The following is a 14,966-nucleotide window of genomic DNA, read 5'->3' on the forward strand; positions in this document are numbered from 1 at the left end:
CTTTAATTTCCTCTTACCCTGGTCCCAAATTGAATTGCCAAAATATGTTAGATGGCGGTGCATTATTTCACTTGCCTGCTTTGTAATTCCTCTTTACCTCAGACAGATGAAAAACATGGCACTAAAGCGAATTGACAGCTCTTGAAATGAGAAAGATCTTTATCCTTCAGAGTGTTGATGTAGAAATAAATGAGAGAAAAATCTGCTTGTTGGGTCTTGAAGCAGCTTGAATGGGTCCTTTTTTTTTTTTTTTTTTTTTTTTAAGGGTAGGTGAGGCTTTTCCCCTCTCCTTTCTATTTTCCCCTTTAGGGAGTTGTGTGGCTTGGGGATTAAGTGGGAGGTTGGTTATTCTGTCAATACTCATCTGCAAAGATCTGAGTCACGGTCAGATGTTGACTCAGAGATCAGGCCAGGCCCCCGAGCAGGCCAGAGGGGTCCAACCTCGGGGTCAAGAGAAGGAGTGTGGGTCTTCAGGTTGTCTTCATTACATCAAAAACCTGTCAGGTCTTATGGTTACTCCACCCCAGACGGCATGAGGACCAACTAAAATGTCAAGTGTGCTTGCTTTTGGAGAACACCCAACTCACTCTGCACCTGGTCACCCCATGCTGCCAAAAGCCCCAATTGACGATTATGACAAGTGCTGATAAATAATTTCCGAATCTCGTAAGTAGTAATAAGTACAATTTTGTGTATGAAATATCTCAAAGGTTATAAGATCTGTTTTCTAAACCTACATGAAAAGAGAGGGCCTTGATAGCTGAAAAAATGGAAACCACTGGATTTGAGACTCTTCTCTGTCTGAATTGTTTTTTCTTTATCCTGCAAAAGTCTTTCTGAAACTCAGTCAGCAAGCACTTACTGTGTGCAGTCATTTTTGTATTAGTTACTTTGGCAGGTGCAGAGCTGTATATGAAGTTTCCTGAGGACCAGGGTAGATGGTGAGACAGAGGCAGTGGGGACTACCAAAACAGATACTCATGTGACACAGTACTAATTCAGAGTAGTCAAGGCCAGTGCCAAACTGGGGACACAGGTAAGGGGCCAGCTCTTTCTACTATAGGTGTACCTTATTTGTGCCCACGCTATCCAAGTCAAGAGAAATTAGGGCATACTTACTTGCATTATAAACTGATCTGCCACTGAGTTTCTTGATATAATGAGCCCCCTTGTGGTTTTTAAAAATTATTATTTTAAATGTTTATTTTTTAATAGTGTAGGACTCACAAAAAGTTGTAAAAACAGTACAAAGAACTCTTGTGTACCCTTCACCAAGCTTCCCACGATGATAATATCTCCCATAACCAGAGCACACTGTTAAAACCAAGAAGTGGATGCTGGTACATCATCGGTTTTGTGTGTGTGTGTATGTCCGCGCGCGCACGCACACGCTATTCGTTGAAATTTTATCACGTGTAGGTTCGAGTGACCCTGATCACAGTCGGGATGCAGAAGTGTTCCATCACCACAAAGAAATTCCTCATGTAATGGTTCGTTCCTTCCCCCGCCCCTGACCCCCGGCAATGACTCATCTCTTCTCCGTCACTATAATTTTGTCATTTTGAGAATGTTACGGAAATGTAATCATACGGCCTTTGAGATTGAGAAGTCAGCGTAATTCCCTCGAGATCCATCCACGTTGAGCATCAGTGGTTTGTTTCTTTTTATTCCGAGGAATATTCTACCGTAGGATGCGCCACGGTTGGCTCTGCCATTCCCCTTGCTCTCGAAAAGATGGTTTATTTGCATCCGACTCATTACAGCACAGCAAGGTACCCTTAGGAGGGTGACCCTCGCTCATCCACACTGAGTTCACTAAATTGGAATTTGGCGGTCACAGACGTGAAGTCCGTTCCTTCGTAATCCAGCCCTCAGATCCTCGTCAAGAAACTGTGTGTGGGCTTCCCTGGTGGCGCAGTGGTTGAGAGTCCGCCTGCCGATGCAGGGGACGCGGGTTCGTGCCCCGGTCCGGGAGGATCTCACATGCCGCGGAGCGGCTGGGCCCGTGAGCCATGGCCACTGAGCCTGCGCGTCCGGAGCCTGTGCTCCGCAACGGGAGAGGCCACAAGGGTGAGAGGCCCGCGTACCACAAAAAAAAAAAAAGAGAAACTGTGTGTGCCATGTACCGGGGATAGCAAGGGGCAGTCATTTACCACCGACCCGAGTGCTTTCCTGTGTGTGATGTCATCACTTTCTGCTTCCCAAGGCTGGGGTGAAGCTTTGCAGTGATCATCGCCCCTTTTACACACAAGGAGACTCAGCCGCCAGAAGCCCCGCCCCTGATGGTGTGGAGGTGGACGTGGGGGATAGGGCTTTGAACCCAGGACTTCTGATCAGAGCCCAGCAGGCTCCTTTGACCCCAGGGCTCAGTTTGCCCGGCATTGCTCAAAGCCAGTTTGCTCCTCTGCAGAACGACTGGCCTGGACGCGTATCTCTGTGGTCCTTTCCAGCTCAGATGTTCATGATCTTATCTGAACAAAAAGTAACTCTGCTGAGTGACTGAGTCCTTTAGCCTCTGTTGCCGCAAGTGAACTTTGTTCTCAGCAGCATTCTATTTCTGTGAGCCATTATTTGAAGACGCTTTGGGAATTTAAAAGTAACAATGTAGAATTCCTTTAAAAAATCGTCTGTCGTTTAGAGCTTCCTTCCTCGTGCTGCTGTTTGATGGAGCGTTTGACCCAGGACTTCAGGGGGTGACCTTAGGGACCAGGGCGCCCAGGAGATTGGCTCTCATATGGCCAAAAGGGGAAGGAGCAGAGCTTCCTGAGATGCCATTGAGCCCCATTGAGAAGTTTTGGGGTGAGTGGCGCTTGGTGCCCTGATTCAGAGGCCTGATGCCGTGCAGTTTGCAGGGTTCTGCCGTGTGCCAAAACTGGGCTTCAGATCAGAGGAAGCTGTTATTTCAGGCATCTAAGTGCTGCTACTCCTGAATTCGACTGAGGGATGGGGCAGAGATGCTCTGAGTCTTTGAAGCTCCAGAAAGGGTTCAAAGGAGCCTTGGAGAAGGGATTCCTGTACCAGGTGGGACGGGAAGAGGTGACCTCTGGGTCACCTCTAATTCCTGAGGATTGATTCCGAGATAAGTGGAACCTCCGTCTTCGGCCCCAGGCATTCATTACAAGCCCCGCTGTCTCCCTCAGAATCACAGGCTGGTGGAGAGCAAAGGGAGACCGTTCCTATGACCTCTGGCAGATCACCTCCCCCTCCTCAGGTGCAGTCCAGGAGAGAGAGGGGGGCTTTGGAATCCGATAGACCCTCTACCTCCCGTCCCAGTGACGGAGTGGTAGGCAGGCACCATGGCGTGGGGGTGTCAGAAAGGCCAAAGGTCATTTTAAACCCAAATTCTCTTCATCCGTGCTCTGCAGCCAACTCTTTGTGTCGGCCAGACAAGAGAGCCTGGATAAGCATGGGTTAATGAATAAATGTGTCACCTTGGCAAAACTCTCCCTCTGCCTCCTTCTCCATCCTTGTCAGCCAGTCTGTTAAAGGGGGCAGGATAGAACGTGCCTGAAGGCCTGTCCCAGAGGGTCCAAGGCCCTGGCCTTTCCGAGGTGCAGGCAAGCCCTCCATCGCGTCATCAAGCCACACCGTTTACCCTCCCTATACTCCAGGCTGCAAGAAAATGCAAATAGCCCGAGGGACTGAAATCAGGCTGGGAACCTAGACTCTCCAAGCCTGCAAAACTCCAGTTCTCCCCTGCCCCCCCCACCCCGGTCCCTCCCCAGGCGTATGGCTGCAGCTATGCTTGTCACCGTTGGAGATCGCATTGGCCACGGGAGATGTGGATGGTTTTTCCATTCGGTCCTGATGTTTATTTCATGCCCATCAATATCAGCCCATATGAGGACAGATGAGGTGGTTCTTTACAGGCAGCGCATTTTCACACTTGGTAATTACAAACCCTTCCCCTGTTTGGTCAGAGTCTTGGAGATCTATTTTGGCAATTAGCAGTTTAGTATTTGTTTAATGGGAATGCAAGAGAGTGTTACGGCACGTCAGTGCTCCACTAATGATTTGCCTGTCTCCTCCGGAGCTGGCGGGTTTGGGCCTTTTTCGCGGTAGGGGGAGCCTGATGGGGAGAGGCTGGCGGGGTGCGGGGGGAGTGGAGAGGCACATTGGGAAGCTGGCCTGCCCCTCGCCCACCCACAGCACACACTCGCATGCCTGCATGCACGCACACGCTCACAACCGGTGTTGCACACGGGCCGGGGACTTCCAGAGCACGGCAGCCGCCACGCAAAGGCGCCTCGCACGAGAGGCCGTTAGGCCAGATGCCATTTCCACGTGACAGCTGTCAAGCCTGTCGGAACCAACTGCTTCTCCTCCAGCAGCTTGTGCCCGGCCTCTGTCTGTGTCCCTTTCTCACCGCCTCCCTTCCTTCGCAGCCTTCTGTCTCATCCCGGCTGGTGTGTCCCCAGAGAGAGCCTCCTGCCCCGCCCTCTGGGGTAACGCTGGGCCTGGGCTTTGCCCGCACAGCCAGGGCCCCCAACTCCACCCGAGGCTGTACAGGCAGACTCTTGCTTCCCTTGCTCGGTTTTGAGATGGTGCCCCCCGGGACTGCTCCCCCAAGGACGTGCTGGTTTCATTAGTGGCTGTCCCCGGATGTGACCCATTGGCAGTGGGAAGTTGCACAGGGTTGGGTGCGGTTCCCCCACTTAACTGCGTGGGGTGTGTGTGTACGTGTGCACGGGCGTGTGTGTAGGTGCACACATGCGGGGATTGCCAGGGCTGGGGCAGTGGCTTGCAATAAATGTTATGATGAGAGTGCCTTGTGTGTCAGGCGCTCACCACCCACCACCTGAAGGCTTCCTGACAACTCCGGGGGGCGCGCTCACTCAGCATTCTTAGGGCTCGTGTGCAGCACGGACTCTGGTGGTCTGAGCCCTGGACTGAGTCCTGGGACTCCTCTGCCAGTTCCAGCCCTGCCACCAGCTTGCTTAGTGACCAAAGAGCGGACCCCTCAGCCCCCTTTTCTCTTTGCTTCCCTCTCTGACCGTTCCCTCCTCTCCTGAGCCTGCTGGAGGTGATGTACGGCTATCTCCTTGGCTACCTCATCACCTCTCTTAACTTTTTGGGAGAGTTTTAAAGCAGTGTTTGTTGGTTCACTCAGGAGACAACAGAGCTGCGCTGAGGCCTAGGCATTCAAAAAATAGAACACGGTTAAGGGAGACCAGTAGAAAGATGTAGGGATGCATCTGGTTTTAAATCCCAGCTCCATCATTTGCTGCATGTGTGATCCTAGGCAAGTCACTTAATTGCAATGAGCCACAATTTCCTTACCTATATAATGGGTGTGATAATAGCTACCTCAGAGCTATTATGATAACTAAATGAGCTTTTGCAAATTGCCTATTAAGCTCCAGTAAATGGTAGCTATTACAGTAATCATTATTTCGGAGGGAACAGACATTTCATAGCCTAGAGTCTGATATTTACGTGTGGAATCAGCATCCCTGAGTAGGAGGTTTTGCCTGCCTTTATGTAAGTAAAAATATCTGAATCTTCAGAGTGGAGTTGATCCTACACCCTCTGGCAAGTATCTATTTTATAAATTCACAACTGCTCTCTGATGAACACCAGGGTTTGCGTTTCTGTTTTGTTTAAGTTAAATGGGGAAATGAAATGACCCCACAAGAATTAAAAAAGAGTAAAAAAAATAGGGCCAGTAAAGAGTAGAAAAAATAGGGCCAGTAAAGAAGAGTCTTGCCAACTGGGGATTGAACATCCTGGCCATAGTTAGACTTAGGCGCCTCCTATGAAGAGTTGAGGAAATGTACTTAATGCCACTGAATTGTTTATCAAAAAGTGGTTAAAATGGCAAATTTTATGTCTATTTTACAACCAAAAAAGAGAAACTAAGCAGACTGTCTGTCGTGTTACTTAATTAAGGCACGGACGTGAGTTAAAATAGACAAGCTTTCAGGTGGGTGCAAACTAGACATTTTTGAGCCTTGGAATGAAGGAAGAAGTGCCTAGTGGCAGCAGCTGCAAAACCACTCAGCGCCGCTGTCGCTGCGGCCCTTCCAGGGGGCCCTTCCCTCTCCTACTCCTAAGTGCACAGAGATGGGGCGCTGAGGGGCTCGGGTGCCTGCAGCCAGGTGTACCAGAACCTGAGCCCCGGCAGGCAGGCGGGGCTGGCCAGCTGAGATTTGGACTGAGAAGACCAGCCGCTGAGTCCTGGGGGCCCAGTCCCCCCCCATCTCCAGAACCACGAGGGAGGAAACTGAGGCTCGGAGAATTTGTAATAATCCCTGTCTTCTGGGGTTGTCGTGAGGACCGAAGCAGTAATACATGTGAAAATATTGATGGTCGCGAAAAAAACCCAGTGATTTCTTTAGGTTTCTTCAAGTCCTGGGTTCAGTTTTTGGCCCTTCTCAGCTCCTTCCAGAACAGAACTTTGGCTCTCTTTTCCTAAGACCAAGACAAGGTGAGGAGAGGCCCCCAAAAGCCACCTGTGGCAGAGGGTCTGCGGATCCGGCGGGGGACAAACAGCCAGTCTTCGGGCAGCTGAAGGTGCAGGTAAAGCCCCTTTTATTTAGGGCCCGTCTCCACACATACACTGCGATGAAGGCTCAGCTCAGCTGGATTTAGCCATTTAGATCCGTGGTTCTCAGCCTTGGCTGTACCCTGGAATCCCTGGGGGCGCTTTAAACACTCCTCTGCCGTATCCCCGGGACCCGCTCCTGAGCGCTGATTTCACTGGTCAGCGTGTGGCCTCAGCAGCAGGGATTTTTTTTTAAGTTCCTCAGGTGGTTCTGGTGAGCAGTCAAGGTTGAAAACTACCGATCTAGATTTCAACGAATGGGATTTTCCTGCCTGTTCCCTTTTCTCCTCCATTCTTCCTTTTGGGCAGTGATTAAAGATAGACTGTCCTTACCCTCTGCAAGGCTGAAGCATGCTGAGAAGTTTCATTCCAATAAGCTAGACGCCCTTACCAAGCTCTAGGGCAGGAGCGGAGTTTGGTTTTGTGCAGGCTGGTTGGAGGAGGAGTGGAGAGCAGTGCCGCCCTATGTGCAGAAACAATCCCCGGAATAAGGCAGCCTCCGTCTCCAGTGGGGATCCCAGGCTTCTCTGTTCTGGGCCGTCCTGCCTCGTATACGAGACTCAGTCCACTCTTATGACTTTAGTGCCTTGAGTTTATAGAGCATCAGCAGGCCTGTTCAACCCTGCGCACTGTAGTGTCACGGTATCGCATTTATGGGCGTTTATTTAAACTAACGCTTGAAGTATTTGAGTGGGAGCAGGAAGTGAAATTGAAAGGCATTTGTTCTGGGGGAGTTTGGAGAGCTGCGTTTCTTCTTTTCCTTTTCCTCTCCCGCCTTGTGTCTGACCAGATAATTTAAGGATCATTTGAAGTGCATTTTCCTGCTTTGTTCTTGATACCTGTGGTGTGTGTGGGGGGGTGTATTTGTATCCCAAGAGGGGCAGGACATTTCTGAGGGTGTGTTGGCCAGCCACAGCAAAGCTCTGGAACATCCTCAGTCACAGAGAATTTGCGAAGGACCGGTGGTGAATTTGATGCTCCTGGATGGGGTCCCAGCAGGTTCTGTGGTCCGTTTCAGCATTCTAGGCAGAATCTCTACTGATGGATCCTAGGTGACCATCCCATACAGTTCCCTCCGTTCACAGATGAGAAACTAAGGACCAAGAAAGGAGGTGACTTCCCCTCAGTGAGCTCCTCATGGAGCTGGGATTGGAACCTGGATCCTGCCCATGCTTTGTGCCACACTGTCTGCCATGAGATGGCTAAGGTCTCACCTCTGGATGTGGTCCACATCTTCTGCCTCCTTCTACAATCACCCAGCAAGAAGGTCGGGCTCACAGTAAATCTTTAGACTCGTTATAAAGAGGGTCCGCTCATTCATTAAATGAATTAGGATTAGAGAGGCATCACCCACTGACTTGAGTGCTAAGATTGCAGATTTTCCTGGTGCTCATTTAGGGAGGAACATGTTGCCAATTTCTCTCGGCACTTCCAGCATCTCAGTCTCCAACCTCGCTACTGAGGTGAAATTTAGAGACGCTTCCTTCACATCCTAGTACCTGTATTCCACTAGGAAGGTGGAATCGATCGTTTAATACTCAGCTGACATTCCGCCTTTCACCTCCTTCCACCCATTTTCTTGCCTTTCTTCACTGTCTAGTATTATTTGAGACTGTGTATCTGCTTATAGACTAAAAGCTTTTTTTTTTTTTTTTGAGAGCAGGGACCATGTATGAGTCACCTGTTTCCACAAGAATGCCATGTAACAAACAACCACAAAACCTCAGCGGCAGATGATAGCTGTTTATTTCACGAGTCTGCAGTCGAAAGTCCACTGGGAGCGGTTCTACCGATCTTGGCGGGGTTCACTTGCATGTTTTGGGGTTGACCAGCTGTTCGCCCATCTAGGCTGGCCTCAGTTGGGGCAACTGAGGGGACTTGGCCCTGCTCCACGTGTTTCTCATCCTCCAGCAGGCCAGCCTGGCCATGCCCTTCTCATGGTGACAGCAGAGGTGCAAGAGAGAACAAGGCGAAACACACAGACCCTCATGAGGCTGGGCCCAAAACAGACATACCATTCTCTCCACCTTTTTTATCGACCATAAGAAGTCAAGTCCAGATATAAAGGTGGGGAGGTAGACTGCCTTTCTTGAGAAGAACTGCAAAATTACAGGGTAAGGGGTATAGGGTCATTAAGGCAATCCATATACTATGGACCTATATAATTCGCCTCTTATCTGGAACTTAGGCTGATGCTTTGCAAGTAGTGCATAGTTAATAAATACATGTCACATAAAAGTAAAGTTAATTGATTAGATTTTCTAATCACAACTGAGCTGACTGACTGATGTAGCCATTAGCTGGAGTTTGTTGGAAGGGAAGTTTCTGTCATCCTAGTAGAATCTGAATTTCTCTTTTAGAATCTGAATTTTTCCTGCATTGGGTGCAGGGACAGCTTGGTTGCCACTAAGAAGTCCCTCTTCTTGTCATCTTTTCTGTCATGGGTTCTGCTGCTGTCATTTTCAGGATCTTGGAGTGTAAGTGTCTGAGAGACAGGGAACAAAGCGGGGGAGAACTGTTCATCACCCTGACGTGTCTCGGTTGCCCCTGGAAGAGTAATTTGGTTCATGTATTGAGCACTGAATGGATGTAAAGAGGGAGAAGCAGCTCTGTCCAGTGTCTTTAGCTTTTGTTCTTGTTTCTGCCCCTCAGAGCAGCACATGGGAAGTAGGGTCCTTAGGCCAGCAGCTGCATCAGCATCGCCCAGGAGCTTGTTCGAAATGCAGACGCTGCTTCCTGAATCAGACACCCTGGGGCTGAGGCCCAGGGATCTGTGTTTTAACAAGTGCTCCAAGTGATTCTGACAGGGAGGAGGTTTGAGACACCCTGCCTAACCTCCGTGGGCCATGGAAGCTAACAGTGTCGCTCCCACTACTGACTCAGACACGGGGCGTGCGTGGGGCACCTCTGAGGAGGTCACGACGCACTCTGAGCCTTGCAATAGTCAGGATTACAGGCTCAGGGCCTCCTGGTGTTGGACACCAACGGGGGCACCCCCAACCAGCTCACTTAAAGTCACTTGCCCTGCTTTGTCGTTTGCAGGGGTACACCACTGAGGATGCCAGGGCTGCGTTTTATACCTGCCTTTACACCTGACTTTTATACCTAACTTTATTAGAAGGCAGATCTCAAGGTTGGAACAGGCTCCTTCTCCCCAGACAGACCGGGCAGGTGCCAAGACGTGGGACAAAGTGTGCTCAGGTTCAGACACCTCCTCCCCTTCTTGCCCCCTCGCTCTAGAGACCCCCCAGGACCACTAGGCCTGTGGGCCCCCACCTCTGGTACAAAGAAGTCTGTATGGCTGGTGAGGGCACTGTCAACACAAAATAAATACCAGCGCCTTTGAAGCAGCATTTCACCAGGGTTAGCGGTGTTTTCTCCCCGAAGTCAGAGAAACACCTGTGTCCAGCCCCCTAACTCTTTAGCTCCGTGAACGAGGCCTGGCCTGCAGGCTGAACTCGGCACAGCCAACTAATTGTGTGTGTGTGTGTGTGTGTGTGTGTGTGTGTCTGTCTGTGTGTGTGTGTGTGTCTGTGTGTCTGTGTCTGTGTGTCTGTGTGTCTGTGTGTGTCTGTGTGTGTGAGAGAGAGAGAGACGGGCAGAGTTACCAGTTTGCTGTCTCCGGGGCTGAGTACCAGCCGTCTTGCCCGTATCCCTCGCATCCCTACGATGGAGGCTCACACAAGCCTCTTCTGTTTAATTCACATAGAACCGTGAGAAACAGCCCCGTATGTGAGGCCGTGGTTTTCGTTCTATTCAGTCTTTGTATATTCGGATTCTTCCAGTTTCAGCTCTTGCTGTTCTGCCAGGTTTCCATCGCATTGATGGCTTCTCTGAATTAATAAGTGTTTTGCGATCGTGAAAAGTTTTCTTCCCCCAAGCACCGGGACTTATCCATATTGATTTTTTTCCCCTTTCTCTTTCCTCTCTAGCTACTTCTTAGACGTTCTATTTTGTAAAGTGTTAATAGAATTTTTCTTGCGCTCCGACGCTGTATCTATTCAGGAGGTCTTTGTGAGGTCCATTGTACACTGGACCATAGAGGAAAGAGCTCTATTCTTTTTTTTTTTTTTTTTTTTTTTTGCGATACGCGGGCCTCTCACTGTTGTGGCCTCTCCCGTTGCGGAGCACAGGCTCCAGACGCGCAGGCTCAGCGGCCACGGCTCACGGGCCCAGCCGCTCCGCGGCATGTGGGATCCTCCCGGACCGGGGCACGAACCCGTGTCCCCTGCATCGGCAGGCAGACTCTCAACCACTGCGCCACCGGGGAAGCCCAAGAGCTCTATTCTTTACGACCATGGTTGCCCCCAAAAAACATACACAGAGCCTCCTCCTCACTCATCAGGGTGGAGCAAATATTAGCAGGGCAGCATCAGAAAACATCCAAAAGTAGGAAGGAGAAGAGGGACCCAATTACGCACGATGGAAAGGAGGGGCGTTGAAAATACTTTTTCTTAATTCAAACTATTTATCTCCTAAGGGGATCTGAGTTTCAGTACCCAAACATGGCCAACACAGAAGGGGAGCTGTTTTTCTTACTGTTAGGCATTTTCAGCTGTTTTTCTTACTGTTAGGCATTTTCAGCTCAAAATAAGGACTTGGCAAACATCTTAGAAAATATGGCAGTGGGTGTGAAACGGATGTCATGTTTACCTGCACGACACCCAGCAGGCTTCACCCACCACCCACCCGCACCCCAGGCAGTGGAATCCTCCTCGAGGCCCCGGGTCGGAGTCTGCGATGCCATATGCTCAAACGTGACGGCCCTTTGTAGAAACAAACCGGTTGATCTTCTGGTGGTTTCGCTTGAGGGGTGCACGGGAGGCAGCTGGCTATGGTGTGTTTGGCCTCAGCAGGTGCCTTGGGGACTCATCAATCCTGCCTGGCCGGGAAGGGGTCTGGTGAAGGCACCCCCTCTCCAAACTAGCATCCCCTACTCCCCTAAGCCTGGCTCCTGGGAGAGAGAGGACAGCTCCTTGCTGGGGGAACAGTCACCGTGCAAGGCCGTTTCCCTCCCAGTAACTGACTACAGAAATGGGGACCAGAAGGGGAAGGCCCCAGGAGCCTGCTTGCTCAGGCCCGGTTGCTTAGCAACACCAGGGGCCCTGACTCCAGAAGGGATGTGTAAGCTAGGCCAGTCCCTTGGAGGTTTGTGTCTGGCTTGCCTGCGCCTTCTTCCGTTCTCGCCTTGGCTTTGCTCTCTCCGTTATACTTGATGGGCGTCTAGAAAAATAGATTTGACTTGTCCGGAGGCACCATTTTAAACCTGGTCTTATTGCTTTGCCCAGTGTCTTCCCCTCCATCGGAGACTGTCATCTGGGAGGAGTGAGGAATGAATAGCCGATGGTTCTTTTTCTCAGCTGGCTTAGCTCAGGCCCCCAAGCTCCTTTCTGAGCCTTTGAGCTCCAGTGAACAGTGCTTGGTCCTTCGCACCGCACACACACGCACACACGCACGTTGAAATTGCTCCAAGCACGGAGCCCTCTGGCTAACAGTTCTGTCCACCCACAGCCATGTGGTTGGATTGTATTTTTACTGCCAACTTTGGGCACAAAATGAATGAGGAGACCAGGCTACTCGCCTGGCCAAATGAGGTACAGTCTGCAAGTGAATGGCTGATTGGTTTAGGACAGCACCTGCACTAAAGATGTGTCTTTTGTGGAGCAAATAAAGGATTGGATCATAAGTAAAAGGAGTGGAATTCAAAGCCAAACCTGGTTTCATAAGTGTGAGTTTCTTGAGGTCCGTGTGGGACTTGAGTGTGGATCCTGACTCTCCAGAAATGACTAAAAGGGTTGCAGGGTGCTTGGGGGGACAGAGGAAGGGACGAGGAAGAGAGACAGAGGATGCCTTTGGTATTTTCCTCTCTTTGATTTTTTTTTTTTTTTTTTTTTTTTTGAGGTAAACGGATCTCTCCCTGTTGTGGCCTCTCCCGTTGCGGAGCACAGGCTCCGGACGCGCAGGCTCAGTGGCCATGGCTCACGGGCCCAGCCGCTCCGCGGCATGTGGGATCTTCCCGGACCGGGGCACGAACCCGCGTCCCCTGCATCGGCAGGCGGACTCTCAACCACTGCGCCACCAGGGAAGCCCTCAAATAGGTTTTAACAAGCAACGTGACTTCTATAATGGAAACTGCCACCCCCCCCCAATATATAATGTTTTGTGTATTTTGTTAAAATTCCTAAAGCAGAGACTCTATTTTGTATTTGTTTTGCAGGTGGAGGATGCAATGCTGATGTTTGATAAGACGACCAACAGGCACAGAGGTAAGAACCCCAGTGTGGGGAGGTTGCCCCTTCATCCTCTCCTGCCTCCATCTCTTCTCACCCCCAGTCCTGCAGACAAAAGATACAGTGACTGTTCCAAAATCAGGCAGGTGGAGGTGACGTGTGTTGTGGATCTCTATTAAGAGAGGGGCCACGGTAGTGTGGAGGGTTGATACTGGACAGTTAAAACACCATTTCCTTTTGGCTTGGGAACCGTCATTTAATTGTGCAGCCACGCCCAACACGTGTTCTGATACACTTTTCCAATCCTTGCTTTCTTAGTCCTTGCTGAACCACAGCACTAAGTGGAAATCATTCACAGCCGTTACTCAGTTGAGTTCTCAATTTGCATTGAAGCGGGGGGGGCGTTGAGAAGCACACTGTCAATCTAAAGAGCCCAAAAAAAAAAAAAAAAAAGCCTCATCCTAGGTTTGTTCGCTGTTCGACGTATACAATGGGTGCAGACCTGGAATGCCCTTTTGTGCCTCTTGGATGCTTGGAGGACATCTGCACTTCCTTGTATTTTCTCCTGTGCTTACTGTCCTGTCCATGTTTTGGAAAATGGGTTTCATCCTGGGGTCTAAGAAGCCCTGAAATGACACACGGGATGTTTTATGTTTCTCTTGGGAGAGGCTCCCTAGCTTTGAATAGATTCTCAAAGGGGCCTCTGATTCTCATCATTGGATGACTCTAGAAAATCCTCCCCAGAGGAAGCAGCATCAAAAGTTATGGTTTAGCGTTCCGTTCTCCGGAAGCTCCTGGTTTCTGGTGTTCCTATTCACGGGGCATTAATGAACAGAGTTTCTGAAGGGGGGGTGGCAGGAAGCAGTGTTCTAGAGAGAAGGGGCCAGCGATCAGTGTTTCCTTGCCACTTGGATGGTATTTAGATGTTTCTTGTGTTGTTTACATTCTTGCTGTCCCCTGTGATTAGAAGCAGTTACCCAGTGCTGACTGCCTGTCTCCCTGTTCTGAGCAGGCAGGCTGAGTGAAAGGGAGGAAGGAGTGGGTGGGAAGCGATGCTTCCAAGGGTGGGAGAAGGAGGGGCTGTCCTGAGTGTGCCTGGGGAACCAAGCATCTCATGCATCCACCTACAGCATCCTTAAAAGGGAAAATAGAAAACTGGGGCCTCAGGGGTGTTATATGTTGGGGAAGGGATGGGGATGGGGTAGAGGATGAGGAGTTAGGGGGAGGCAAGGAGAGAAAAGAAGAGCTTACAGGTGTGGAATGATTGCCTTTGCTTCTGCAACGCTCCGGAGTGAGAGGAAGGTGGTGCCGGTGACGGGCGTTTCTTGACGACCCTTGATCATCGTCAGCATTGCGTCGATCTTTATGGTTTTCCCAGCACTGCTTCCACACGCATCTTCTACCTTGATCTTCACAGCAGCCCCCGGAGGGAAAATCACTTAAGTTCTTTATGCCTCAGTTTATTCATCTGCAAAATGGAGATAATATGGGTACCTCCTTATAGGATTGTTTGGAGAGCGTAGTGCCAAGCACATCAACTGTGCATAAATGTTAGGTATTATTATTATTACCATCACCTCCATTTTGTGGATGAGGTAACCACATCTCAGAGGAGGTGCCTTACATCCAGGATCAGAGAAGGGACTCACACCTAGGACGGCTGATTACAAATTCTGCTCTTTTTTTTTTTTTTTTTTTTTTTTGCGGTACGCAGGCCTCTCACTGTTGGGGCCTCTCATTGTTGTGTCCTCTCCCGTTGCGGAGCACAGGCTCCGGATGCGCAGGCTCAGCGGCCATGGCTCACGGGCCCAGCCGCTCCGCGGCATGTGGGATCTTCCCAGACCAGGGCACGAACCCATGTCCCCTGCATCGACAGGCGGACTCTCAACCACTGCGCCACCAGGGAAGCCCTCAAATTCTGCTCTTTGTGGTCTCCACGTGCAGCAGGTTTGTTGAGAAGGGTGTTTTCGGCCTTTTATTTTCAGGATGGGCGAGGTGCATCTGAACGTGGCACTGGTGCTCAGTGTTAGAATTCATAGTCCTGGAAGATTCCTCAGCGGCCTCTAGGCAGTATTGTTGTCATTCTTTTTTGAATATCAGTGAAAAAGGTAGTTTTGGTCTCTTGCTCTGTGTCAGGCCCTGTGTTGGGAGAGATGACAGATCATCTCATTGAACCCTCTCAGCTGAGCCGG

At 50.3% G+C, this 14,966-nt stretch overlaps 1 protein-coding gene across 5 annotated transcripts in view; it reads left to right on the plus strand.

Moving 5' to 3' along the window:
* MSI2 (musashi RNA binding protein 2) overlaps nt 1-14,966 on the plus strand; it is a 389,780-nt gene that overhangs the window by 237,087 nt on the left and 137,727 nt on the right. For all 5 annotated transcript variants that reach the window (XM_033847266.2, XM_033847265.2, XM_033847268.2 and 2 more), the window contains one exon: nt 12,762-12,810. In XM_033847266.2, coding sequence (XP_033703157.1) covers nt 12,762-12,810 — 49 coding nt within the window. The remainder of the gene's footprint in view (nt 1-12,761; nt 12,811-14,966) is intronic.

Source organism: Tursiops truncatus, chromosome 20 (assembly GCF_011762595.2).
Source record: "Tursiops truncatus isolate mTurTru1 chromosome 20, mTurTru1.mat.Y, whole genome shotgun sequence".
Taxonomy (NCBI): domain Eukaryota; kingdom Metazoa; phylum Chordata; class Mammalia; order Artiodactyla; family Delphinidae; genus Tursiops; species Tursiops truncatus.